Here is a 27,340-nt window from a genome sequence, read left to right on the forward strand (position 1 = left end):
GAGAAAACATCATGGATGCTACTGTCATCCCTTTTTCCTCCTGCTCTTCGTTTTTCCCATTTCTGAGCTCACCTTTAATCTGTTTTCTACAGGTTGCTAACTATAAAACAGCTAAAAGGAAAATCTATCTGGGTAACCTGTGGACACATCTATTTGTACAAGATTTTAGCTGCTCTGAGGGGTTGTTTTGTTTTATTAAGCTGGATAACAGCTTATGGGGAAAACAGCATTTTGCACATATAATTAGGAAGGTAGGATACTGTATTTCTGGAGGTGCACAGTCAAGAGCTGGGAGATTTCAGCACTTACTGAAACAAATAACTTTCAAACATCTGAAATTGCTCCTGAATATATTTTAATTATGGTGTGAGCATGGTAATAAAGGAGTCCCAAGAGAGAGAAAATATTTGGATTCAAATATTTATATTGTTTGGCTGGGCACTCATTATCTCCCACACTAGAGCTATTAGGTTTCTCACTGATGAACCTTTCTGCTGGTTTGTGGAGTTAGAGTTGGGGTTGCCCTCTGCAAACAGGGTGCTGAGCCCTGCTTCAGGCAGAAACAACAGTTGTTCCCATGCTGGTCGGTGACAATCTCCCTTTTAGCTTCCAGTGTGACTATTGGCTTTGATCCTTTTGTGTTTTGCTGTTCTTTTGACTCCTTTTCTTGACTCCTGCAGGCAACGCTGTCGTACGGTTTGATTCCAGATCCTGGCACTGCCCATCAGTTGAGATACCCCTGGTAGCAGTATCAGGTCTGCTAACATAGGGAAAGGAACTGGTTTGTTGTACCGTGTCTTTTTTATTGCACTGGCTTGTGGAGTTCAGGAGGAGCTGGACCTACAATCAAAAGACTCTTCTTTTTTTTTAAAGGGGTTCTGAAAATTTATTCCGCTTTTCTAGATGGAGATAGAAGTCTTGCCTTGTGACCAACGACTTGGTTTCTAGGCATAGTACTTGTATAAAAATGTGAACATATTTTATTTTTTGTCCAAAACCCACCAAGTTTCAGAAATTAAGAAGGTCTTGGAGACATAACAAGCAACTGACCACAAACAGAGAAGACCAAGTCAATACTTACTATATCATTGCTAATTCTGCGAGCTATATCACAAGTGTTTTGATAACAGCATGATGTTTTTTTTGTTCAAGTCCACTTCTGAGGCCAAGATTTTTAATATTTTATTAAAAAATAAACACATTGTTACAAAAAGAAAGCTGTAAATGAGAGGCCAGATGTTGTTGAAGTCTCAGCACTCAGTCAGCACTTTCCCCCAAACTGTACACACTTTTTTTTAAAATTGCATAGATTTTAGTACAATCTGATGATTTTTGAATCTCTGGCACTGACAACAGTGATATTACACTAGTGTTTTAGAGCTCAGGGATTTTTTTTCAATGTTCTCAAACTGCAAAAATGTTCCCCCATCTGTAATGTGAGTACAGTTCATTAAAAAAAAAAAAAAAAAAACAACAAACAAAACCTATTAACATTAATGAGGTAGATAATTTTTTTTTAAAAAAAAGGAAAATCTTTAATAATTATTCAGCTGCTTTTCTCCTACTAGTCATTCAGCTGCTGTTTATAGAAATTCAATAAGTTTCTTTTACAAAGCTAGAATCAGAGCATTGAAGAACAAGCAAAGCTGAACCTTGTCCTCTGTTGTTTCAGAATTATCTTTAAAAGAGAAAAGAAAAGAGAAAAAAAGGGAAAGGTTTGCACTTTAATCACCTTCAGCATCTTCTCTTTCCGCAAAAGCTGAATCATTTATTCAAATATGTTGTACACTTCTTCATCCATTCAAAAGAGCCAAAACTGCCTCTCATTTCTTAAACATTGGTGGGAAACATGATGTAGGAATAATGTAAAAATTAGAGAACACAGCAGCACCACCATTTTGTATGATCTAATACAAAATGTGCACTCTGATGTAGTCAGCAATTAAATGCCTGTCAGATGGTCTGCAAAATTAAAGCACCCTGATCCTCTGTACCACTTGTTTACCTACATCCATCTCTATATGTAACACAGTGAAGCTTTCACAGTCAATCCAAGTTACTAAAAGACATGAAGTCAAGTACTCAGAAAAACTATGAAAGGGTTAGAGCAGAGTTCAGAGTCAACTGATACGATTTTCCCACTGAGAAACAAGGCATGCATACTTATAGTAAAATTAGGATAGCCTGGCAAAATGAGATATACATAGGTATATGTATACAGTCTCATGCTAATAATTAACTTGCTTTGTAAAGGGTAAGCACTGTTGAAAGTACTTAAAAAAAATATTAACAACCTCAGATATAGGTTGCTGTCAAACAGAATAGAACTAACTGCGATTGAGATCTATAGCAGTAATTGATATAAACATTGACATTAATGCTGAGATACTTACATGAAAGAATTCAGCACCTCATAAACCTCTTTCCATGCAAAAACTGACCTTTTAAGCTAATTACAGAGTCTCTTGCATAGGATCTCAGCATGCTCATCACTGCTTTTTCCCCCCAACTACCAGAACAAATTCCTTTTCTTCCTTGTTCTATATCCTTTTTAAGAAAGTTGCAGATCATGATTGCAAAATGGAACACAGTTAGTTGTTTAATCAATAAAATTTCCTTTCCTGACTGAGTAGTTCATGCTAGAAATCGGCTGAGATCACTGCAAATCAGTATAATAAAATGATGATGACCAGTTCCTTTGTAGAAAACAAAGCAATAAAGAGCTTTTGTGTTAGCTTTATGTTTTTATTGATAGATACCATACTGGAGACCACACACATTACTGTTATATATGAGAAAAAACATAGCTGTTTCAACAGATGAAAAATAAAGTGCAGTTGATTCATGGGCTCCTTTAAGAGGACTGGCATCTGGACCACATGCACTTCAAAGTCAAATGCTGTACTGAGATGTGCTGCTTTGAAGTACAGCTGCTGATCCAGACAAATTTTGGAGCCTAAACCAGCATATGAATCCGCTGTACTTGGAAAAAAAATCTATTTCAGATGCCAGTTTTGACTCATTTTAGAAAATTGCTGTCTGGATCGGCTGAACTTCAAAGCAGTACATTGCAGTGTAGCATTTCCCTTTGAAGTGTAGCTAATCCAGACAGTGGGTTTTTGCTCCCTCCTTTTTTTTTTTTTTTTTAGGTAGTTAGAATTGGCATCTGACCTTGCCAGTATTTCTCCTCACCCTCTGCACATTCTTTTTGCCTTCTCCGTTATTTCCTTTTCTTTTGACCTCTCTGAAAAATACAGCAATACTTAAGGTCTTGTTAGCTCCTGCATTATCAAAGCTACTATAGAGAGGGTGGTTGTGGGAATAGCCTATGTAAAGTTATATAATGGAGAGTGGTCATAAAGTTTGTTAATAAATTATGCTTAATTTTGCCAAAAAAAAAAAGAAAATAAAAGCTCAAAATAAATCTCTTGTAAATGCTTGTATTTAGAGTATTCATACCCACATTTCCATGGTTCTGGTAACTCATGTTAATGGCCATTAGCACTGATTTTAAAAGTAGCTGAGCTTAGCAGCATTTCAACCTTAAGAAATTTTAAACTCTTTTGTCACAGAAAGGTCTCATTCACAGCCAAGTCAGGAAGGCCTTCAGAAAATATTTTTTTGGGGAAAGGAACAAGACTACCGCAAGCAGAGTTTGCACCGTTGCTGGCAAGGGGAGACAAGGGTGAATGCAGAATGCTTACCAGGACAGGACGGAAGAGGAGCTAAGAGCTGGTCAGCTCGTAGGACCTTCCTGCAGTGCCTGTTTCACAGCAATGTCTTCTTTACCCTGCTAAGATCAATTGCTACCAGCTCCACAATGTAAGGGAGGCCAAGGGGAAGCAGTTTCCATCTGGAGAAGTGCAGAAAAGTCAATAAATAATTCTTCACTCTTAGTAAAGGCAAATCAGAAAACGTGTTCTTCACATTAAATGTAATCATGGTGCTAGTTGTTCAAATAACCACCTACTAAAGACAAGTCTTGAACAGAATAACAGCATTCTCAGTTACGCTGACCTGTCAAAAGGTTTTGATCTTGCTAAGAGGTACTGAATCCTGCTGACTCATTTTTGCAGGTGGCTCATTAGATACTCATTGGGGTAAACTTCTGAGGAGAAGGAAGCAGGCTGAACAGTCCTCAGGACAAACCTGGAGGAACAGGAACATCCGATTCTATAAATAAAAACAATTCCTGAAAAAATGGGTAAGGTCAATCCTTGGGCAGTGTTTGCGGATTGTATTTGGAAGAGGCTTATATCTCCTGAGTACCTTACATCCTGTCAAAGCGACGTCATTTTGCACAGAAATGTGGGAGCAGGGTGCAGAGCACATGGAGAGCCACAGCACCTGCTGGGCTGCTCTAGCCATATGCACAAGTAAGGGTTTGTCTTAACCCCTATGTGCTCAGACCTCACACATCATAGGTGAAAGCAGCTGATATTTGTGAGGCTTGACATTCAAGGTTAATGTAGAAAGAACCAGGATTTCTGTCCTTATACCAAAAAATGTGAACTGGAGAAAGTAACTGCTTATTTTATGACTGCAGTTAATTGAAGGAAAAACTACCATGCGTTTTAACATTTCTATTATCTTTATATGCAAGAAATCCAGATAAACATTAGACAGGCACTATTTATTCATTCAGTTCCCAACTTTTAACTGAGAGGCTTTGCCACTTCTAAGATCTTTTTAGCAGTGTTCCTGTCTTACATACACAAAAGGGATCCTCCCATTTGCTTCTAAATTAAAAGACAAATCATGAACAACCGTTACAGTCCATTTAAACTGCTACAATAAAGACAAAAAAAATCCCAACAAGCCACAAATAAATGCTAGTAGAAGAGGACAATTTAATGACAGTATCTCTCATTGCTAAGAAATAACTCTGGAAAGAGGAAGAACTGGACAATGACCAGCGTTTTATTTACACAGGTCATGAGACATGTCACCTGGGTGATCTGTTCTTGTCAGGGAGTCCTTAATTAGAAAATTCCTAGAGAGATCTCCTGCTCCCACCAGGTGCTTATTAAAATCTAAAGACAAAAAGAGTTAGTAGAAAAGCCTGAGGAATGGATGTAGAACTCAGGTTACACTGGAAGGCAAGAGTCAGCTGCTGCTAGCACAGGGAGAGGCACTCAGGATGGGATGCTGGATTTTGAATGAAAAACTCTCAATGCTGTTACTAGTGAGTATTTTTAGCATTAAAAATCTAATTGGATATATATAAATATTTTAACTTGCTTAAAAGACATTTTATGGTTTGCTTACAGTAATACTCCCAAGCTTAATGTAAAATTTGCTATAAAATATTCAGCAGCCTTTTAATAACTAGCCTTTAAAACATTTTAAAGTCATACTGTTTTATTTTTAATTATTTTAAAATCCATGTACTTTAGTTCTCAGATAAAGGGGATGGGGCTTGCACTTGTAATTGAAATTAAATTCTGAATTATTTTCAGAAGCTTTGTTGAATCGAGTATTGGGCAGTGAAAGGCATCTCCTCAGTTTGTAACTCCCTCCATTTCTGGAATTATTTAATTTTAGCTTTTATTGCCTTTTTAGAAACCAGGCTAAGCCCTGTGTTTAAGGTCAAGTTTACCATCACACAGTAAATGTCATCTATATCCTCACTGGGGATGAGTGGATAGGATTTTAATCCTGCATTTGCTAAAAGATAGCCTCATTCCAGCAGGCATTTGTGATTTCTATCATCTGTGATCAAGAGCTGCATTGCACCCTGATTTTGAAATATCTCTCTGATACTTTTAAAACTATAACTATAACCACTTTTACATGCGTTAAAGTTACCATATGTCACTAATCTGTAGCCTGTCTGCTTTGTAGCTGGTGTGGCTGGGACTCAATTTCTATTTGTTTATTGATACCTTCCACTGGTATGAAGACGAAGATGCTTACATTTATACACGGATTATGCTGGGAGTAAGTACGAGTTTGATTGTTGAAGGGCTCCACAAGAAGAATGTATGCATAGTCTGATTCTATTTACATCCTTCATAATCATATTTTTGATCCTTCAACAGTAATTTACCCATAAAGGAGTATTATGTTAATATAGTATTTTCTTTCTTTTGCTCTTCCTATACCTATCTTGTAATTGAATTTCTTTATATTTTATATGTACAGTCAACCCTGGCTTGGGCAAGAGCTTCTGCAACGTGCCTTAATTTTAACTGCATGCTAATCCTGTTACCAGTCAGTAGAAATCTTATTTCATTCTTAAGAGGAGCAAGCATTGTAAGTATCGTTTCTCAAATAGTCATATTATCCTCCCTTTTTATTTCCATAATTCAGCTGTATTACCCACATCAAACATTTTGCAAGGAATTTTAATTTTTCATAGAGAAGTCTGTACACTACTGCCTAGTTATTACCATTTAAATTGTCAGTATTCTTGACTGAAGAGAAGCAAACTACTTGTTTGATGCAGTCCTCTAAATGCAACACTGATTTTGGCAGCCACCGCATAGCATGGCATCATGAAGTGAAAAGTGAGGAACTACAAAGCAGGGGTGTGATAGTGAAACTTGGCCAAATGCAGAAAATACATAGCCATTATGTGTAGTTGCAAAGTAGCCATTCCTGTGTAGTTGCAAAGTGAAAATTAGAGGAAGAAAACATACAGATAGATGCAATGATGTCATAAGGATAATAGGGAACATGGTTAAATTGTTCTGAGTGGCCACCATTCGGGTCTTCCCTTCTTGTAAACAGGCGTTTTTGCAATGGAATTATCATCTACTCAGAGGCATTTACATTAACTTTGGCATCAGCTGTAGGAAGTACTTAAGGCTTTAGCTCTAGTAGTTACAGTTTCAACTTGCAGTGAATTGTTTCAGTCAGAGCAATTTCAATATCACGTTTGCATGAAAAAATCACTGATCACTTCATGACTCCACAGGCAACAAGAATTTAGAAATTGTAACATTAATGTATTTTGTTGTAAACTGGTTCTTATTTCAGTTCTGTATTTGTTTGTTTGGATTTTTGTGTGGGTGGGTTTTTCATTTGTTTGTTTGTTTTTGTCTTCAAAGTTAGAGTTACGTTTCAAGAAGTCTTTAGTCTGGGAATCAACACTGTTCTATAATTGCTTGAGTCCAGGAGCTGAGCATTTAATGAAAAAAAAAATAACATAACATAAAATATATGCATTCCCACTTAGATGCTGAGTAAGAACTTGGATAACTGAAACTCTTCTCACATCTAATATTTTGCTCTTCTGGACAATATTCTGCTCTTGAGGAGCATGGTACAGAGCAACTTGGCTGACTCCGGAACAGTCAGCACAGGGCTGGATCCAGTGACCCTTCCAGGAGGTGCTGTGTCTTGGCATTGCACCCCACAGTGCTCCAGATTTTTGGAAGATTTATTAGCTGGGAAACAATGTGGATAAATGCCAGGATCTTTGCATGGCACTGTACCAGGTCAAGTGAGCAACCCAGACACCCACACTACTGTTCAGAGAGTGAATTAGGTCCATGAGGGCTGTCCAGGTTCCAGCAGAGTGTGTTAGTTTTGGCTCATGGCAATGTGCCCCGGCCCCAGGCTGGCTCTGCACAGAGGCACCCAGCTGGCTATGAGCACATCACTCTCCAGCACTTCCAATCATGGGAAGACAGCTCAATACCACATTAGCATGCAGCCACCTGAGGTCTAGACAGCCTCACCCTCCTGGGGTGTGCATTTCATGAAAGCAGCAAAAATGTTTTCATAGCAAGCTGGCTTTGCCAGCAGTTCAGCTGTGTAGCTAAACCTGGACTTGCAAAGCAGTGGTGGCCCAGCCTGGGATCCTTACACCAGCAAATGTGTTAATCACCAGCCCAGATAAACCACTCACAAGACACAACTAAATGTAGCAGAGTTTTTTCAAACCTGGTTTTGAGCTCCTACATAGGCTGAATAGCTTAAGAAATCCTGGAGTGTCACTATGCTGAAAAGTTACCTGTGCCCCAAAGTTAAGGCTAACCCCAAACTTCAACTGAATTCCTTCAACATTCAATTGTTAAACTTATTCAACTCCTCTCTTCTCCTCTCCAAAATATGAGTTGCAAATAGTAATAGTAATGATATAAAACAAGTTCTGATTTTTCACTAAGTGCTGTGGAGGAGCACTGAGGAGACAGCTTGACAAAAACATCATGTTTCACAAGATGGTTGCCCATGGAATAGCTGTAAATACAAGTAAGCTTCTTTTTTTCTTCTTCTTTACCTTTGACTGTTTTGAATTTCACAGTGATTTTGCCTTATGCTGTAATCGCATCAGCTCTGAAACATGTTATTTTAGTGCAATCATTTGGTGACTGCAGCTTTAAATACGTGTAGGAGTCCCATCTGATTAACCATTTGTAACCTTTTTCACTTGAGAAAAGATTGACTCTTAAGTCAATAAATTTTCAGCTAGATAGTAACTACTATTTGCCATTTAGTTAATGTGACCAACTTGTGTGCTCTTAACATTTAGTGTAAATAACTTTCATTAAATCTCCGAGAGCAGATGTTTGGGGAGATGACATAGTCATCATAGTCATTACAGTCTGATTTCCTAAGGAAAGCGTGCTTACGAGTCACACTACTCATCCGTCCACTGCTACATCTTCTTCAATAATTTTTCAACCAGGTAATAAATTTAACCTGAATTTGAGACAAGCAGCAGTCTCAAAAACATTATGTTTCTAGTTTGGGTTTTTTTAAAAAATAGGTGATGCGTACAGGGAACTAATGGCCCTCTTGTGGGAAAAACTGCATCCTGGGATCAAAAGTTATCTTTTCTGCTTGTCCTAGTGACTTGCTGAGCTATAGGTGTTTGTTCACCTGGCTGGGAAGAAGACAGGGCACCTTCTTGTTCCCGAGGTGGTTAAAGGACCTGAGATGACTGAAGCTGGTTGGAATTCAGAGAACATGAGGGAAACAGGAGATAGCAAGGACAAAAGGGATGTGCAGAGAAGGAGGAACAAAAGGCAATATGAGAAAGAACATAAGCACATAGAGATGGAGAGGTATCTGGGGCCGACAGTTCATTTAGAAAATGTGAAGGAGACACAGAAGTTAATCAGGGTTTTTTGCAAGCATAAGACATTGTAGGGTAAAGGTTCTACCCCCAGGCTGTCAGGGTGGATCCTGGTCCAAATAATTTTTTCAGTCTACATGAGGGAGCTGCATTTGCATGTATAGACTGTTAATGTCCCCATGCAGTGAGACAAGAGACTGGACAACGCCCTCAGACACATGGTGTGAACTGTGGGGTTGTCATATACAGGGACAGGAGTTGGACTCAATGATCCTTGTGGGCCTCTTCCAAATCAGGACATTCTATGATTCTATTATATTATAAGAATACAAAGTCAAAGAGAATTGGCATCAGGAATCAATAGCTAAAATTTGTCCTTTTTATGTAGTGCAAAAGGATTCAGAGGGGAAGGCTGGAGGATGAGAACGTGAATCTTAGAATGTATTATGATGATTTACTTATCTGTCATGTCCATTCATTTATCAGAGTTCAGCTTCAGCATAAAGCAGATTCCCACAGAATGCAACATTGCTTCTTTAATTAACAAATCAACCCAGCAATGTAAATTAACCAACTTCTGCTTGGTGCATAATTTGTCATGCTCCAAAAAGAAAGCAAAACTGCACAGTCAAACCATTTATGTTTTTGGCTTTTACATATATATATAAATGTTTGCTAGTGAATTAAGGTGGACAGCTTGGGAAGTGCAAGTCTATCAGAAAAATGATTACTTTATAGCTTCAGTAAATCCAAGGATAAAAGACACAGGGGTTGATGTGAAATGGCAGAAAGCGCCATTATTTAATTCTGTAACTCTCTAGGGAGAAAATAAGGGTTTATCGTCGTGTTGTTATCTGGGTTGCTTTTTTAATTTTTTTTTTCCCCAGAATATAAAATGGACAAATAGTTGATGAAATATTTGAGGAAAAAAACAAAATACAGGGAAGACTAACAAAACTTGGCAACTTACTAACTTATGCTTCCCAAACAGACAAGTGAGCAACAACTATGATATTTGGGAAAACACTACATCACTGTAGAGTCAGACTTGGGTAAAGAATGGTCAGAAACTCAGTTGCCTGAAATTCAATTTCAAATTCATAAAAGCCCCACAATCTACAGCACGTATTGTAACAGAAAAGCAACATTTCTGAGTAAAGAGGTATCCAAAAGTATATTGAGTCTCTTTTTATAAAATCTAACAGTATTAAAATGATGTGTAAATAGATGTCATTTTCCTCTCAACTGACACATTATTTATCCAAGTACTACCTATATTGCCTTTTTGTTACACAAAAGCATAGTCAACTCCTATTAGTCTATTGCAATTTAGTAATTCTTACTTAAATGAATGTTCTTGCCTGTATGATCAATAGCCTAAATGTGGCAGCGAGAAGTTAAACCAATTTGCAGATCAGATCAGTAAGCTTAGCCTCACAATATAAAATTGTAGACTAGTTTATTGTTAAAGTAACATGTATTCATCTCAGCTTGCCAGGTGGTGTTATTCCAGCATATTTATTTAATAGAGTGCTAAAAATAGCCTGTGCAACGTTAGTATTGTCTGGCTTCTAACAGGCAGCCAGCTCAGCTGAGGTGTGCATGGCTTTGGAAAAAGTACATCTGTACCTTTAATTTTTCATCAGCTCTAATACAAATTCAAGAGCAGACTTTAATTGGTCAGGTCATAAAAGGATATAATTAGAGACTAGTGGAAGAGGGAAGTTGGAGGAAGGAGAGAGAGTAAACAATGCTATCTATAATCAAGGGCATCATTGAAAATTCAGTAAAGGGAATTCTGCTTAGTTTGGCTTCCTGCGTTCTGCATGCCTGTCTATGATAAGAGCTGCCTGGGAGTTATTCACCCACTAATAAATCTTCCTTATAGACTTGTAACTCTGCTAAAATAAAATCATAGTTTCATGCACTCTCAGTTTCATCAGTGCAAATCATTCTACACTTTCTAATGCAAGAGACTTTTCAACTGAGAGGCAGTTCTCTGATACCTAAAGATACTTTCAAGAGATAGTAAACAAATATTTGTACAACTCCTTCTTATTGTATTGTTTTTACCCTCTTAAAAAGGCACATTCATACTTTTTCTGAAGTAGGGAATTTTGGGGGGATTTTTTTTTTACTTTGACAAATGGTACATATTTGGAAGAACAAACCGCTTCTTGTGTAGTTTTGATGTTTGCAGAAAGGCTATATAGATATATTGCTCCAACAACCTTTGAATTATTATATTAATAAAGCTTAAGCAATTAAGGGATAGTAGAGGAAGGATAGTGAGGTTTGTTGGAATTAGGCTGTTTGAAATGGTGGTTCCTGCTCCTTAAAAATTCCAGCAGTGTGATTTTCTTTAAAAACATGCAAAATGCAGACAGAAGTATAGTGATGTCAGGTGTGTTTGGCTTCTGACAAGCACTGAAAAATCTCTAGCTAAAAATACTAGAAAACCTTCCCATTTTCAACCATGTTTCATAGTGGTGGCTATGCGAAGGGCTTTGGTGATCTGAGTCACATTTTTATGTAAGAAATGAAGTTTTCAGGGAAGCAGATGCTTATCTTCAAAAGTGGTTTAGCTGATATCTCAGTGCTGCACTTCCAGAAATTATAGAAAGTCAGATTTCCATTAAACTGCATTTTTCTTTAGTCAGATTGTTTAAATCCAGACTTAGTGCAAGTACTAAGAAGGAAACTACATTAAATTAAAGATTATAAGCTTCCATCTGGGTTAAAAAAATACTTCAAGTCATGTTCTTATTTGATAATTATAGCCATTCTAAAAGAATGAAAATCCAATGCAAGTACGTGTGTGGTCACTGTTGTAATTTTTACACAACCTGCACTCTTTTAGTTCACAAAGGCAGCATGAAGCTGAATTAAGCACTTTGTGTAACTAGAAATGGCACAAGGCCGTGGGTGGCAAAAGAACCTGGGCTTGGTCAGGGGCAGAACTCTCTGTGCCTGAATTAGCTGCTCACAAAGCCGTTCTCTTCACTACAGGCAGAAAGTCCAGGATTTGACCCTTTGATTTTATCATGATGGGTTGGTTAACCAAAACATTTAGCTGCTAGCAGCAAGCTCCAATTTGATTATTATCCTGTACAGGCATGTAGAAAACGAGAGAGTGAAATCTTGTCCTCAGATAAACACATGCAATTCCTGTTTAGTTCAATGAGAGTTGTGCATGCTTCACTGAAGGCACAATTGGCTGAATAAGACTAGCTAAATTGATCAGACTTTCAAGATAATTTAATTACATCTCTTTGTATTTAAGAATGTGTACAGTAAACACCATGCTCTAATAGCAACCCTTTTTCTCCCTCTCTCCTTCCAATAAAACCTTTTATTTGATCTCAGGGGTGGACTAGATAGAAGATCTGAGAGTCAAATACAAATTAATGTATGTTAAGTGCTTCAGAGGCTCCAGATGTTGTTAAAAACAACAGTCAAAAACCTTCGGTCTTTGTGCACAGTTGTAAAAAAAAGAAATTTGTTTAATAGATTGCATGATTTATTCCATACTTTATATTGGGTCATGCACAATGAGGAAAAAATTGAACTGAAAATCCTGAGATGTAGTACCTTAAACTTTGCCCTCATGGTTAACTTATCTAAGGGGTGCAGGGGAAAAAAAAAAAAACTACTGTTGTAAGCTCAGATTTCAGAAATCTGCATATTAATTTTGGAATTGCTTAGGAAATTCTACACACTGCAAAGACCTTCAGAAAATGCACTTTAGGGATGTAAACTATTTTAGCAAATGGTAGTGTATCCACTCCCAGACTTTTTAGTCTGCTGCAACTATTGTACATTAAATGAACCACACTGAAAATGGAATTAGATCTTTGCACTAGTCTTACCATTCAGCTATATATCATCTTTAGATTGTATCATTTTTTTTCTAGCAGCACACAAAAAAATATCAGAAGTATAACACTCTAGGCAATATTTAAGATCACGGGAGACTCAGGTAAACCAACATATTCAGTACATTGTTAATTTGAATGTTAATATTTTCCAGTGTATTACTATACCCTGTACATTAACAGCTACTGCAAAATAGCTTGCAGCAAAACCAACCAAAAAAACCAAACAACCTCTCCTGTTCATTCTGGAAGTCTGCTACACTTGTAATATCCTCTACCTGTTAGATGAAAGCCAGATGGAATATCGCCCAGAAGAGAAGATGCGGTACATCCCAAAGAAGGTGTGATGGTATTTCTATTGACAGTAACACTTAGAGTAAAGCAGAACAATATGCAGATGGACAAAATGGTGTCCTTTAATTGCCTGAAGAAAAAAATTCATTAGGTTAAGTTGCAGAAAGTGGGTCTCTTTTTACAGGGAAATGTTGCAACATGACTACTCTTCTTTAAACCTAGGGTCCTAGACATTCTTGAGAAGCTATATCTATTCAACCCCGTTTTTTTCTGTTCAAGACTAGAAATATTCTGTTAGGAAACTTGGACCTCTGTCTGTCTGGAAGAAACCTCCACCTCATTTCACTCTCAAAATTCAGCATATACCACGTAGCACTAGGTTTCCTGTTGCTGCTGACACGACTAGAATTTGTACAAATCACAATCCTGCACTTTGAGGAAAGTGCAAGATTTTGTAGCCTTCTAAACAACAGAATTGTATTCATTTCACATGAAGACTTCACAATCTGCAGTATCACTTTTAAAAAATTCTATGTGTTTCGAAGGTGAAAGAGAGTAACCGTGTTATGCTATGAACACGGATTGATACCTCGAACTCTAGTCAATGTTGCTACTATAAGTGAGCAAGGATAGTACAAAACCTGCAGTTTATATGCTGCAGGGAATCCTCGGTAAAACAACACTATGGATCACAACTGTGTGAAACTCACGGGGTCCCAAGGCTATGGTGACTATTATGTCACATCAGAATTATAAAGAGCATCATGCAGGCATAGAGGACAAGAGGCCAAAGTGCCATTAGTGGTTGTGCCAGTAATCACTAGCAGATGCCAAGGTATAACTGCTCAATAGAAGTCCACTCAGAGATTCATCGTCAAGGCCTTCCATCCTTTGAAAGATTTCTCTTTTCTTTCCCTTAGGCTGGTACTGAACTACACCCAGCATGTAACTCCACAACCTACCACAGACAGCAGTCCATTACCCTGCACTTCCATCCTCTGAGTCAGCTCTTTCACATGTCAGAGAAATCAGGTCCTCATCAAGCAGTGACTTGGTTCCCTTCCAGCTGGGTCTGATAACATCCTTACCAGGCCAAGACATCTGTTCTGAAAGAAGCCCCGTGTAGGAACAGTTCCCCCGCTTCCCACTCAGCACTTAAAACACTTAAATACATAAACCAGTGTTTATATACTGCTTATACATCAGTTGTGCACTGGGGAACAGATTGCCACAGCCTCCACACAGCTGTCACCTAAATCTTGCAGCTCAAAGAGTCTTGGTCTTTTGGGTTTTGACAGTCTGCATTCACACATCTCTCGCTGCTTGTGGTCTAGTGCAGCCTGCCTTCCCACGTCCCAGTGCTGACGAGGTGTTGGGAGCTCCCTCTCACACACAGGCTCCAGGGAGAGTCTCCTGCCTGATGCTGGCCAAGTTGTTTCACATGTTATGGATTCACCTAATCCATAACAGCGCATGCAGGACATGCTGGGTGACTGAGTCCAATACCCTCTAGGGCTCACAGTCACATCATACACGCTATTTCATAAAATGACCAACCTTCAGCCGAAAGCTGCTTAGATTGCTTGATCCCATTATCCCATTTATTGAAAGGTTATTTCAGAGTGTCATGCCTTTGATGGCTTGAATCTGTCTTCTAATTTCCAGGTTCATTTTATATCTGTGCAGTCCATACCCATTTGGATTCAGTTTCCATTCTGCTGAAGTTATTCCAGCTTGTATAAATAATTTATTACTCATTTGGCCAAAGACAGAGAAAAAATGGGAGCTTGATTTTACAGTTTGGGGTGCTCAGGATATTCACTTTGGATGCCTGTGTTAATAAATATTTGATTATTTTGATTAATTAGCCCAGCAACCAGGACATGTGATTTGGTTTAAAGCACTACTTTAAATTTGATCTAAGAAGGATTTTAGAATACTTCTTTCAACTTCCAATGAGTATCTAGGCATGGGGTAATGAGGTGAAGCTGGTGTTAGGGAGTGGCAGGGAGGAGTCCCTAAGCTAACATGACGTTTTGAATGAAGTGCAACCTGACAGTCAACCAGCCACAGCACATCTACTGCTTTAGAAGGATCACCTTAGAAGAGTGAAAATAACCTCTCTCCAGCATGGACACATGAGCTAACCTACTGATGGGTGGAAGAGTGTAATCTCCTACCTTTTTCCAGGGGCTGCTTTAAACACTTCTGTGGCCAGCATCCTACCTGAACTCATATTCCCACACCCACAGCTCTCCCAGGTACTGCAAAGGAGCTGTACTCCAGCATGCTGAGTGAGGGACATTACTGCATGGATAGGCACCTAAAAGGCTTAGCAAGACCAAAATCCTTATGCAGTTAATCCTATGTTTTCATTTATGATTATATAGTGACTAGCACAGTAAGACATTACCTTCATGCAAATAGTTACAATTTTTAAAAGGAAAAAAAAAAGAAGAATGAAGAAGAAAGAAGAAAGGAGAAGAAAGAAGGAAGAAAAGAGAAGAAAAAAGAAAAACAGAAAAAAGAAAAAATAAGAAAAAATAACCTGGTTTTGAGTTAATATGATTCAGGGAAGCAGATCATATTTGGTTTACTACAAACACTGCCTTTTAGAAAGGTTTTTTAAATGGTGAGGGACAGGATACACACTGAAAGAGAGATGATAACAGGAACCTAATTATAAAAGTTATTATAGAAATAGCATATCCTAATAGCTCTACTGTAAACATATAATTGTTTTTCATTGTCATTTTTTCATCCTCTGGCATTTAACATTTTGCATTAATTACTGCTTTCTTGTAACAGATCTGAGAATCTCAAATATCAAAAACTCAAACTCTGCCCCTAGCATGATTGTGACTATCTATGTTAGCCAATAATAAAACAAAGTCCTTTATTTTTTCCTCCAAGGCATTTTTCTCAACTGAACATTTCATACACCCTTCAGCAGTAGGCCACAAGCAGAGATGATATATGATGCTGAGGGCAAATCAGATCTAACACTGTGATTCAGACTTCTCCCTTAAAATCATAGTTCCTGTGACTTCCCCAGGCTCCACCTGCATAAAGTAATGCTATAACTGCTTGTTAGGGGACAGATTTCAGATCCATCCTTGGTGCAACTTGCAAACTGGTCTATGCCTGAAACAGACAAGTTAATGTCCTGTATCAATATTAGGCCATGACACTTTCTAGTATATTATTAAAAAAATAGAGATTTTAATCAGTTTACCTCATTTTGAACAACTTTGAATCAGAGGCAAACACCTTTATATCATCTAAGAGATCCCTCCTTTGGTGACACTGAACATTGCGAGGCACTTTACTGTAAACATGGGAGGTGACCCTGGAGCTGTTCCACTCCTCCTCAATGTGAAGCAGTTGCTTTAATCAGACACGTATTTGATGAAATTTTCCTTTTATTGTCAGATTAACCCATGCAAAGTTCTCAGTTTAAGCCCAAGCTTTTCAAACAGCTTGTAGCATGCTTAATGAAGTTCCTTCTGGCACTGTGGATGCATACAAGCATATATGTAGTTTCACACCACTCTCTCTCATGCAGCCATCCATATTGTTGCCCACTTGATCAACATTGAGCGGTATCATACCAGCCAGTCAAAGGAAGCCGGGGAGCTACGAAATAAACTTTCTGGCCTTGGCAAGAGCCCAAATGAAAGCTACTTGAACCCAATCAGGACCTATGAAATGGTAAGCTGTCACTTTTTGTTTTTTCTCATCTAAAAAGTTTTCCTCTGTGGATTCTATTGTCAGTAAAACTGTATTTCAAAGCTTTTTAACCAGAGCGAGAAGGTGCTGCCAAAGGTTAACCTCAATTTCAGTTGAAAATACTTATGCAGAGCTGCAATTTCAGGTTACTAAGCTCAAATAAATGTCTACAGTATTTTAATTAGTTTGCCAGGAGACAGTTAAGGGGGAATAAGGAGTATTGTGAATAGCAGACAATGAAATGAAGCTGCAAATAATTTTTAAAAACTAAATTAAACTAGCAGTATATGGAACAAACCCAACATTTTTTTTTTTTTTTTCCAGAAAGAAAATCAAAACAAAAAAATCACATAACAACATTTATTTCACAGCTGCTATTTGTCCCTCCCCATGGTTGTGCAGTATCTTCCCAATCTGGGGCTTGATTCTGCCCTGTGACATGTCAAATGTGGCTGTCCAGGGAAGAGCACGTGCATAACCATCCACAGGTTTGATGTATTTAGGAGTCGGCGCACTGGAAAGCCAGTGCTGGTGTGTGCTCTACAGAGACAAGTAGGACTGTGTGCACCTCAGCCCTGAAAATAAATGGCTTTTCTTGCTTTTGGAAAGAAAAGTGACTGTGTCTCCTGTCTAACGCCTTGCCTATCTCAAAACAGCATAAGCTACTCTTTTCAAGTTTGAAGAAAACAAAGCAAATGAGTGGTCTCAATGATATGAACACAAAAGTCTTGATGTTAGTGCTGGCAAAGTAGTTAGGTTTACCAGAACAGGACAGCAAGCGCAGACTAAGCTGCCCAGTATTTCTGCGCACCTGGGGCCCTCTATCACCACATGTATGTGATATGTTCCCCAAGAACAGAACAGAGCTCACAGCTCTGAACAGGAACCTGCCATCTTTCAGCATGAAAGAGTTTTGCTTCTCTAATTAAAGATCCTAAATACCCTTGACGATGAAGGCTAGCATTTTTTGAGATCCTTTCTCAGATTTCTCACAGTAATATGTCCCACAATTACCAGCCTAGATTTTACTCTAACCTCTAGTATTTGTATTTCTTTTATTGTCCACTTGTGTCTCAGTAGCTACACTCAGAATTAATAAATTAAGAAGGAAAGCAAAAAAAATATTGCTTCTAACTTCAGAGAAGACAGTTTGGAGAGCAACAATGCAGGCATTCTTTTCAATTGCATCCTGCCCTTGCAGTAGCAATGCGCTAAGTGCCTTTGACATTTTTCCTTGTTTCATCTCAACTTTCAAACTAGCCACTGTAATGTGTTCAAAATATCACCTAGATCAGTCCTGTTAATATGTAACGGGATCTGAACACACTCTTCACAGGCACCAATTTGAAAATGTACTGTGTGCTGTCAACTGTGAACACTTGAAAGAATCATTTTACTGTAAAAAGTGACTGTAAAAATGGCACAGTGGAATTTTATCACCTCTAGGATTTCCAGATCAAATTAGTGCACTTTACAAGTACAATACAGGATTTTTTTTCTCATAGTGAATTAAGCTCTACAACCAACTCAGGATACAGAAGCCATGCTGAGCACCTTCATTCCTGTGCATCAGCTCCAAGAAACAAATATATGTGCTTTTCAGGACAAATGAAGACTTCAGTTACACTCTACTGGCATAGCTAGTTTGAGTCTCATCTTGTGTGTGAAATTTTTACTGCTCTTCTTAATGATTTTCACTCTATAACTGAGATAAGCATCTGACTGCTGTGTTCAAAATACATCTTCATTCTCACTTCAGTTTATTTTAGTGAGTTTAGACAGATGTAACAGACCTGTGTTGATGTCTGTGAGTCATGAACAAAAAGGAACATGTTCTAGCCCTGTATATTAAAGTTTCATCACTGACAAGCATAAAAATGTGAATATAAATATGTCTTTTTAAAAATAAAACCAAGTATTATCCCATGTATCTCTGGGTAAATGTAAGGAACAAGTAAATGAGGTATGCTGTTCAGGTCAATGAGAGTGTGCCATTTTTGTATACCATTTCAGGACTGCTAAAAACCCACAAACTTTGAAGTAAAATAAGCACAAAAGAGACACACCTTTATGGTTGCAGGTGTCTTAGCATCTCACTTTATCACTCTCATATGAATAAGTTGTTTTCTAGTGCTGTTTTGCTTATTAACATCTCTAGGTTTAATATTGCTTTAATACTTTTCCCTTTTTTTCTGAGACACTTTAACATAAGCAAAATGGATGGAAGTACTAATTTCCTCCTTTCAAGTCCTGAACCAAATGAGTGGCAGCAAACATGTACACATCTGTCTGGGATAAGTTTGAGTGGAAATAGAACAGAGGGATGTTTTTCCATGCTTTTTTTGTGGTAAAATGGGGGTTTGCATTGCCATCACGTCTTTTTCTGGTTTTGTTCCTATGCTGAACATATCCCCTAGATTTTGGCTTCACATGTAATAGCAGCAACAGTAACAATAGTAACAGAAGTAGTAATAAAAATAACAATTATAACAACAACAACTACTGATACTAATAATGTATTCTTATTCTAGAACACAACAGGAGAGGTACTTACCACCATAGCTGGAGTAACTGGAGTTGTGATAACTGTGGCTTTAATTCTGATCACGACTTCATCCACTGAGCTCATCAGAAGGTCATGCTATGAGGTGTTCTGGTATACCCACCACCTCTTTGTGGTTTTCTTTATTGGTTTAATAATCCATGGTATGGGGTAAGTGTCTGCCTAAACTACATGGGGTATATGTACACAGTTTGAGATAAAACATGATTCAAATCTATAATCCTGTGCTTTTTTATTAACAAACTGCTGGTATCTTTGCTTGGAGACAGATTACAAAACAAAAGCATTTTGAAATTAAAACACACCACTTTTCTGAGGACTAGAAGTGTGATTTAGTTTTTTTGAACCACTCTTATAACATGTTACAACCTACACCTTATCGAGGCATCAGCCTGAATAAACTGTCATCCCTGAGAATTTGGGACAAGGCAGATTAGGAATTAGACATTTGTGGGTTCAAAGTAATAAGGGATAGACCTTATGCTCATAGCTCTTGTAATGTATTTTGTGAGAGAGCTTGTACAAGCTTGACAAGCTTTCAGCATGTCAGCTACCTAGTGGTAGATGTCTCTGTGCCCATTCCCCAGAGCCCAGTATTGGGGTCAGTTCTGTTTAATACCTTTATCAATGATCTAGGTGAGGGGATTGAGTGTACTCTCAGTAAGTTTGCAGATGATACCAAGCTGGGTGGGAGTGTTGATCTGCTGGAGGGTAAGAAGGCCACACAGAGGGATCTGGACCGGCTGGATCAGTGGGCTGAGGCCAATTGTATGAGGTTCAACAAGGCCAGGTGTCGGGTCCTGCACTTGGGTCACAACAACCCCAGGCAGCACTACAGGCTCAGGGAAGAGTGACTGGAAAGCTGCCTGGTGGAAAAGGACCGGATGAACATGAGCCAGCAGTGTGCCCAGGTGGCCAAAAAGGCCAACAGCACCCTGGCTTGTATCAGGAATAGTGTGCCCAGCAGGACTAAGGAAGAGATCATCCCACTGTACTAGGTGCTGGTGAGATCCTACCTTGAATACTGTGTTCAGTTTTGGGCCTCTCACTACAGGAAAGACATTGAGGTTTGTTGTAAAATAAGCACAGAGAAAGGCAACAGAGATGATGAGGGGCCTGGAACATAAGTCTTATGAGGAGCGTCTGAGGGAACTGAGGTTGTTTAGTCTTGAGAAAAGGAGGCTAAGGGGAGACCTTATTGCTCTCTATAACTGAGAGGAGGTTGTAGCATGGAGGGTGTTGGTGTCTTTTTCCAAATTTCCCCACTGTAGAGAAACAGGTAATATACTATGAAATAGGTTTAAATGGCTACAGTAAAAAAACAGCTCAAGTTTATGACTAGCCCAGTCACATGCCATTTACAGAGAGGGATAACTGCGAGGTCACTGATTGTCTCCCTGTTCCTCAGCACAAGAGGAAGTTCTGTCCTGTTGGTACCCTTCCCCTCTGTCTCTGGCAAATGCTTTAGAACCCAATTTAAAAAAAAATGTAATGAACCTTGTAAAACTTCAGCTTTGTATGCTCCCTCTACCCACCCAGCTGATCGATGTTCCCCAGCAAAAGACTTCCCTGAAAAAGGGACACTTTTTTAACAGTCCTTTGGATAGCATTCAGTGAGCACACTGCTCACTCCAGGCTGGGAGTGCTACACAACAGAATAGCTGCCTGCTGCCCCAGCACATCCTTACCACTGCATCATTTACGAGGAGTCAAAACCCAAAGTTTCATCTACTTCCCCATCTCTTTCCCAGGTGACTGAACAAAACTCAGTCAAGCCTACCTCCTTTTCTGTCTTTCTCTCTGAACTGCTGACAGCTGACAACAGTGCCATGTAGAAGGCAGCAGCACTTTCTTATATCCTTGTCTCTCATTAGACTATTGGGCAGGACAGGCTAACGCTGTAGAGTCAAAGTAAGGATGGAAGGGAAAATTCAGGGAAACATTATGAAACAAACAGGGTTTCCTCATAAAAATCTTCCTTCTCTACCTATAATCAGCACCAGCTGAAACTCATTTCAACTGAACAGTCAGAATTGATGTTTGGGAAAATTCACTTCATTAACATTCTCTGAAGAAGCTAGAATTTAATATGTTTAGAGAGTACACATTTAATTATGGTCCTCCAACTTTATTTGCAGCTTTTAAAAATGCATTTAGAAAGCAGCAAAGGAAAGAGAAGGTCTGTTACTATTACTTTTTATTGTTTTTCTAAACAATACCAGATGCTCCTGTAGAGGGGAGGTCAAAGTGTCTGCTCCAAAGAACTTGAAAATCATTCTAATTTTGCCACAAACAGCAAAATACACATTTTCCACACAAGGACTTTCTGCACTTCAGCTGCATTGATGTGTACCAATACTATAGCACACTTCCTGCATTGGGTCAAAAAGTCATGGCTAAACCAAAAGAAAGGTAATTTGACAAGAAGGCAGAAATAGAGTTAAATGGCCGGTTCTTGAACTTTCAGGTATCTCAGAATCTGCATTCGACTACTAGTGCAAAACCTACAGATGCACAGAAACCTTGCAAAGCAGCATATCTCTGATGACCATTTTTGTTTTAAGCCAGCTTGTCCGAGGTCAGACGCCTCAGAGTCTGCTGCGTCACAATGTCACTTACTGTAAAGATCGCTACTGGGAATGGGAGAACGCCACTCAGTGCCCTTTGCCGCAGTTTTCTGGCAACAAACCTGTGGTAAGAATGATGTTTGTGTTTTGTTTTTAACTTAATGTGCTTCCTTGGCAGGCCAAATATCTTAGGGAGCAGGGTGCTGGAGTGTATGTTAGTGACTGGCACTTAATGTCATGTTTAGAGAGTAGTTTCCCATTTCTGTTCCATGGTCTCTCCCTATGCATTTAGATAGTGATCCTGTCTTCCTATATAATCAGCATAGGCAGGTACAGAAGAAGTGTGTTATGTAAAATTTTTCTGTTATTAATAAAAAATTTTATTTCTGGAAGATCCTTTAGTTAGGCAACACTCCTTTTCAAGGGTATACATTACAGAACTGTATTCACCAATATCTTTGATGTATACAGTGCACATACAGAGCCTTCAAGTGAAAACCTTATGAGGGTAGAAATTCAGAAAATACAATGGAACAGTAAAGCTAGGGATGCAAAATACTATTATTATTTTAACTAATAGCACTTTAATATGGATAGTCTATATATCAAGGGAGAATAAGTTGGAGATAAAATTATGTCCTTGCTTTGGGGCACACGCTTCATATCATCCAGTCTTGATGTCTTAAGTTAGGTAAAAAGGAGAGAATTTGAAATAATGAATTATAAAAAGGAAAGGCAAAAGGCAGGAAAAATGTCCCACAGAAGGGTGGTTTCGCTGCAACAAGATTGCAAATCCACAGGGGGTAATTAAGTAGCAGACTTGTACAGTATGTCAGATGTCTAGCATCCAAACAAAATCATTTAACATTTACAGCTCAAGATATAGCTTGCTCATATGCAAGTTTTTCTTGTTTCTTCCAAAAAGAGAAAACATACCAAAGGAAATCTTAAAGGAGAAAAATTAGCATTCTGTGTCTTGTAGCTCTTTTAATGGCTGACATAGATTTTTCTTAAACTAAACTATTGTTAGCCACTATCCAACCTGCATATTAATGAGAAAATTAATATCTCTCTAAAAATTTCAGCTACAATGTCACCATAAAAATCAATACATGGCTACACACCATGAATACAGACACAAGCTTGCTTCTAACAGCATGTCATCCCATTTATTATCATAAAGCTAACTGGAGAGAACTTCCACTTCTCTGTGTTAAACCTATTTTGCCACACTTTCTTGCATATTCAAGGCCATACTTGCAAATCCATATTACTTTAAATGAATTGTGATAATACCATATGGCATACAGATCATGTATAAGAACGGTGCTTTGCTGGATGGGTAAAGTGCTATGGTGTGATACCTGTTACACATCGCAAATAGACAGTACAAATTCATTCAGAAGCTAAAAAGCCATGGCAAGACCTGTGCAGCACCAGCAGGGACAGGTCGAGATGAGATGGAGCAGGGAGAGCACAGCCTTGTGCATACTTGGGGTCATGTGAGATGACACTGGAGCACGAACCCCACTGACCACGGCTCCCAGGAGAGGTTAGCGCAGCAAAGCTCCTCTCTCAGTCATGCCACATCTGCTCCCCCACCCCATATTTCAGCCCATGGGAGCCTGATCTGATGCCTTAGTTGCACCTGGGTCATCGGGACATTTGTCCTCACAGTTTCTCCTGAGCCTTCACTGTGCCCCATCTCCATTCATCCTCATTACAGGAGGAAACACCACTTGGGCAAGAATATAGATGCCCTGACTAGCCAGCCAGGAGCCATGTTGCCTGGGCAGCCCATCCCTCCTGGTGGATGCCCTGTCGTCCCAACCCAGCAAAAAGATATTTTGGATTGAATGCTCTGTTGCACTGGAGCGATGGCACATTTGAAATCTCAGCTGAGCTCTCACACAGGGTAGCCTACAGCCTTAACATTCCTGTCACATGCTTTTATTTACAGGTAGCACAAATGGAAGGGAGGAAAAAGAAGCCTCATCATTATTGTGGCTTGATATATGCAAATATATTCAAGACGTGAGATTACCCACTGTGCAGAGACACCTGTAGTATTTAGGGACAACGGATGTGTTGAGTTCCTGCTTTAACTGAGAATCTTCTGGCTTATGCTGGTTTCTTCCTATTATTAAATCATACATTTTTTTAATTTTCGAGACTTAACCTTGGGAAATTGCAATTTCATCCTCTTAGCACTTTCTAAGGAAGCCACATAATTTTATGGCTTGCTTCTCATAAAAGATACTTTATATCCCACTTACCCATCTAGTGGAGCAAAATCCATGTTTCAGTAAGTGAAGTTACTCTTTGAAGATTTTAAAAGCCATATGATTGTGGAGTCTTCAGTTTGCTAGAATGAGCTGTGTGATTAACAAAACTGGAAATAAAACAGTGTCTCTCGTAGAAAAAAAAAAAATTAAATCATGAAGATTCAATTACATCTAATTATCTTAGCTATCAATGCAACTCAATGAAATCAGCAGCTAGTATATGTGAATAGCCAAGCATCTTTGATTATTATAATGCTCAGTACATACAACTAGCAAGTATAAGCACTGCAATCCTCCACAATACTTACATTATAGTAGCGTAGTATCCTAGATAAAAAAAAGCACATTTGTTGATAAAGAGACAGCTAATGGATTAAATGGAAATATATCCCATTCCTCTAATTGAATATTTGGGACTTAATGTTTTCTCATGCAGCATCAGAAAACTCACGGCTGACAGTAACAGCTACTCTTATCTGACCCTTCTGAAATACTTTAGACTTTGAAGAGCAAAAAAAAATAGCAAAGCTATGGGTAATGTTTTATAAATGTATGCAGCTATATGTCTTCAGGTCCAATGACATCTATATGTAACACCTAAACAGATTAATGTTTTTGCCTTTTAGTAGGAAAATATTTTAAAGGACTCTTCTTGGCCAGAATACAGATAGATATTAGCACTGCTTTTGGAGTACATCTGTGAAGGAGTCCCATATGTCTGTTTCACAAGTAAGCCAGAATTACTACAGCAGCAACTGAAATAAATAATTTCTTGAGAAAGGTGAACAAAAATCACAGGAGAGAAAACAAATAATTTAGGCTACTGGTGATTTAAACCAGAAATGCAAAATATTTTTCTAGAAATTGAAATAAATGTGTTTTTTTGTTGTTTTTTTTTGGTTTTTTTTAATATGCAACTTTCTGCAGGCTTGGAAGTGGGTTTTAAGTCCTATGGTGCTGTATATCTGTGAAAGAATTGTTAGATTTTGGAGATTTCATCAGGAGGTGGTCATTACTAAGGTATGTAATATAGCTTGTATGTTTGAGTGAAAAAAAAGTTATGTCGATGACTTTTTATCTTTTATACACAACTGCTTTATATTATGTCCTCATTTTCACTCCTAGCTTCAGTAGCTCTTCTATCATTACCATGGTTTCAGCCAAATATTGATTTTAGGTTTTGCACTTATTCCAACAGCAAGAGCATATGAATATTCCATTCAGGGCCAAACTTGGTTAACTAGACTTATATCATCACGACACAAACTCCTGCACAGAGGATCTCTTTTTTTACTGAACTGAAAACCATATGCTGCTGTGGTAAATGGCAGAGACGTGTCTTTGGAGAACTCTTACTTCAGTAGGACACAGTTTTTTCTTTCAAATCTGGAGATTTGAAAGAGCGATTGTTACCACTGTAACAATTTATTCCAGTTGTAAATATTTCTGTGTGCTAATGGTCTATTTAACTCACAGTGAATGGATGGTGAATGCCACGATTCAAGCAGGCAAGCCCATACATATCAAGCCAGCAATCAGAAACAGGCTTATCTCATGTGACGGGAAAAGCATGTCGGATAAGTCTTGCTGCTGATTTCTGAGTGGCTGTGATCTGAGAATCTTGCAGTACTAAGCATGACATATAAAACTGGCTGCTTAACTGAGATCATCTCTTAATAAAAGTATATTAGAATTGAGCTCACTGGGCTTTTTTCTTCTTGCCAAATCAACAATAATCCCATACATGTTAATTGTGTTACTTCAGAGTAAAACTGCAAAATTATTCCAGTCTATTAAGGAATACTTTTGCATAGGCTCTACTAAGATTGAAAGTTGACAAAAAGTTGAATTGTTACAGCCTTTCCTTTGCCTTTTAGACTCACAAAGCAAGCTGTCCCACAATACATGCTGTACTTGCTCTCAGTCTACGGTGCAGCAACAGCATTGCAACATGCACTTTAGACCATAATTCGTAAGCCATTTAAAAATTACTGTGCATCCCAATTTGGATTTACTTGGGGTTGAACTCAAATAGAAATGCTTGCAAAGTCACTTGTAACTTAATGGAAAGAAACTATTCTAAAGGAAAACAAAATAGGCCATTTTGTTCTTGTTTAGGTGGTGACACATTCCTCTGGAGTGCTTGAGCTTCACATGAAGAAACGTGACTTTAAAATGGGACCTGGTCAGTATATCTTCCTACAGTGCCCATCTGTCTCACAGCTGGAGTGGCATCCTTTCACCCTCACCTCTGCTCCTGAGGAGGACTTCTTCAGCGTTCACATACGGGTCACCGGGGATTGGACTGCAGCTGTCTTCAAGGCCTTTGGAGCTGAGGAACAAGCTTTCAAGGAACTGTGGACGTTACCAAGGTTTGGATTGCAAACAACACATTTTAAAATGTTAATTCTACATCTTAAAATAAATGTTAACATTTTAACTTCAATTAATTTTGTGTGTGTTCTTTATAACACAGTATTAGATCATAATTATGGATCTATAAATAGGCCATTATGCTAAAAACCACAAATAAATGCAGTCATGAGCTTAGCCCAATAGCTATCAAGACGACCTGATGACTAATCAAGATTTAAAGTCCATATCAATATTTACATCTCTGTTGCTATCATCTAAATCTCTGACATCTATATCCACACCTAAAGAGAGGCATTTTGACAAATAGGTGCTTATGAATGGAATTTAAATGACACCAGAAGCTCTCTGCTAGCTTTTTGCCCATATGCTTATGCTCTGAGGACACCCATCACCTGCTACTCAAACTTCCAGCTTTTCCCTTTCGGTTACTTAGATATTTTGTGGCCCCAAGAACTTCTTTCTGAGCCTGACTTCTTTCCAGTAGTCTCCCTCAACTCTGTCTCCAGTCTCCAAACCCTTCTCCTCTTTACAAAGGTTTTCAGCATTCAAATTCTGTATCTGTGGCAACTTAATCCAAGCAAAAGGCTGATGTTTCATTGTTGCAAGTCAGCAGGGCTCTGCTGAAG

General features: G+C 38.5%; 1 protein-coding gene across 1 annotated transcript in view; it reads left to right on the forward strand.

Annotated features, from left to right (window-relative positions):
* The first annotated feature begins 5,032 nt into the window (after nucleotides 1-5,032).
* Nucleotides 5,033-27,340, forward strand: part of NOX3 (NADPH oxidase 3) — a 40,129-nt gene continuing 17,821 nt past the window's right edge. The window contains exons 1-9 of the mRNA XM_065057326.1: nucleotides 5,033-5,185; nucleotides 5,845-5,940; nucleotides 6,145-6,255; nucleotides 8,115-8,199; nucleotides 16,760-16,905; nucleotides 19,455-19,636; nucleotides 22,051-22,180; nucleotides 25,266-25,358; nucleotides 26,457-26,710. Coding sequence (XP_064913398.1) covers nucleotides 5,141-5,185; nucleotides 5,845-5,940; nucleotides 6,145-6,255; nucleotides 8,115-8,199; nucleotides 16,760-16,905; nucleotides 19,455-19,636; nucleotides 22,051-22,180; nucleotides 25,266-25,358; nucleotides 26,457-26,710 — 1,142 coding nt within the window. The 5' untranslated portion in view covers nucleotides 5,033-5,140. The remainder of the gene's footprint in view (nucleotides 5,186-5,844; nucleotides 5,941-6,144; nucleotides 6,256-8,114; nucleotides 8,200-16,759; nucleotides 16,906-19,454; nucleotides 19,637-22,050; nucleotides 22,181-25,265; nucleotides 25,359-26,456; nucleotides 26,711-27,340) is intronic.

This window comes from Columba livia, chromosome 3 (genome assembly GCF_036013475.1).
Source record: "Columba livia isolate bColLiv1 breed racing homer chromosome 3, bColLiv1.pat.W.v2, whole genome shotgun sequence".
NCBI classification, from domain to species: Eukaryota; Metazoa; Chordata; class Aves; order Columbiformes; family Columbidae; genus Columba; species Columba livia.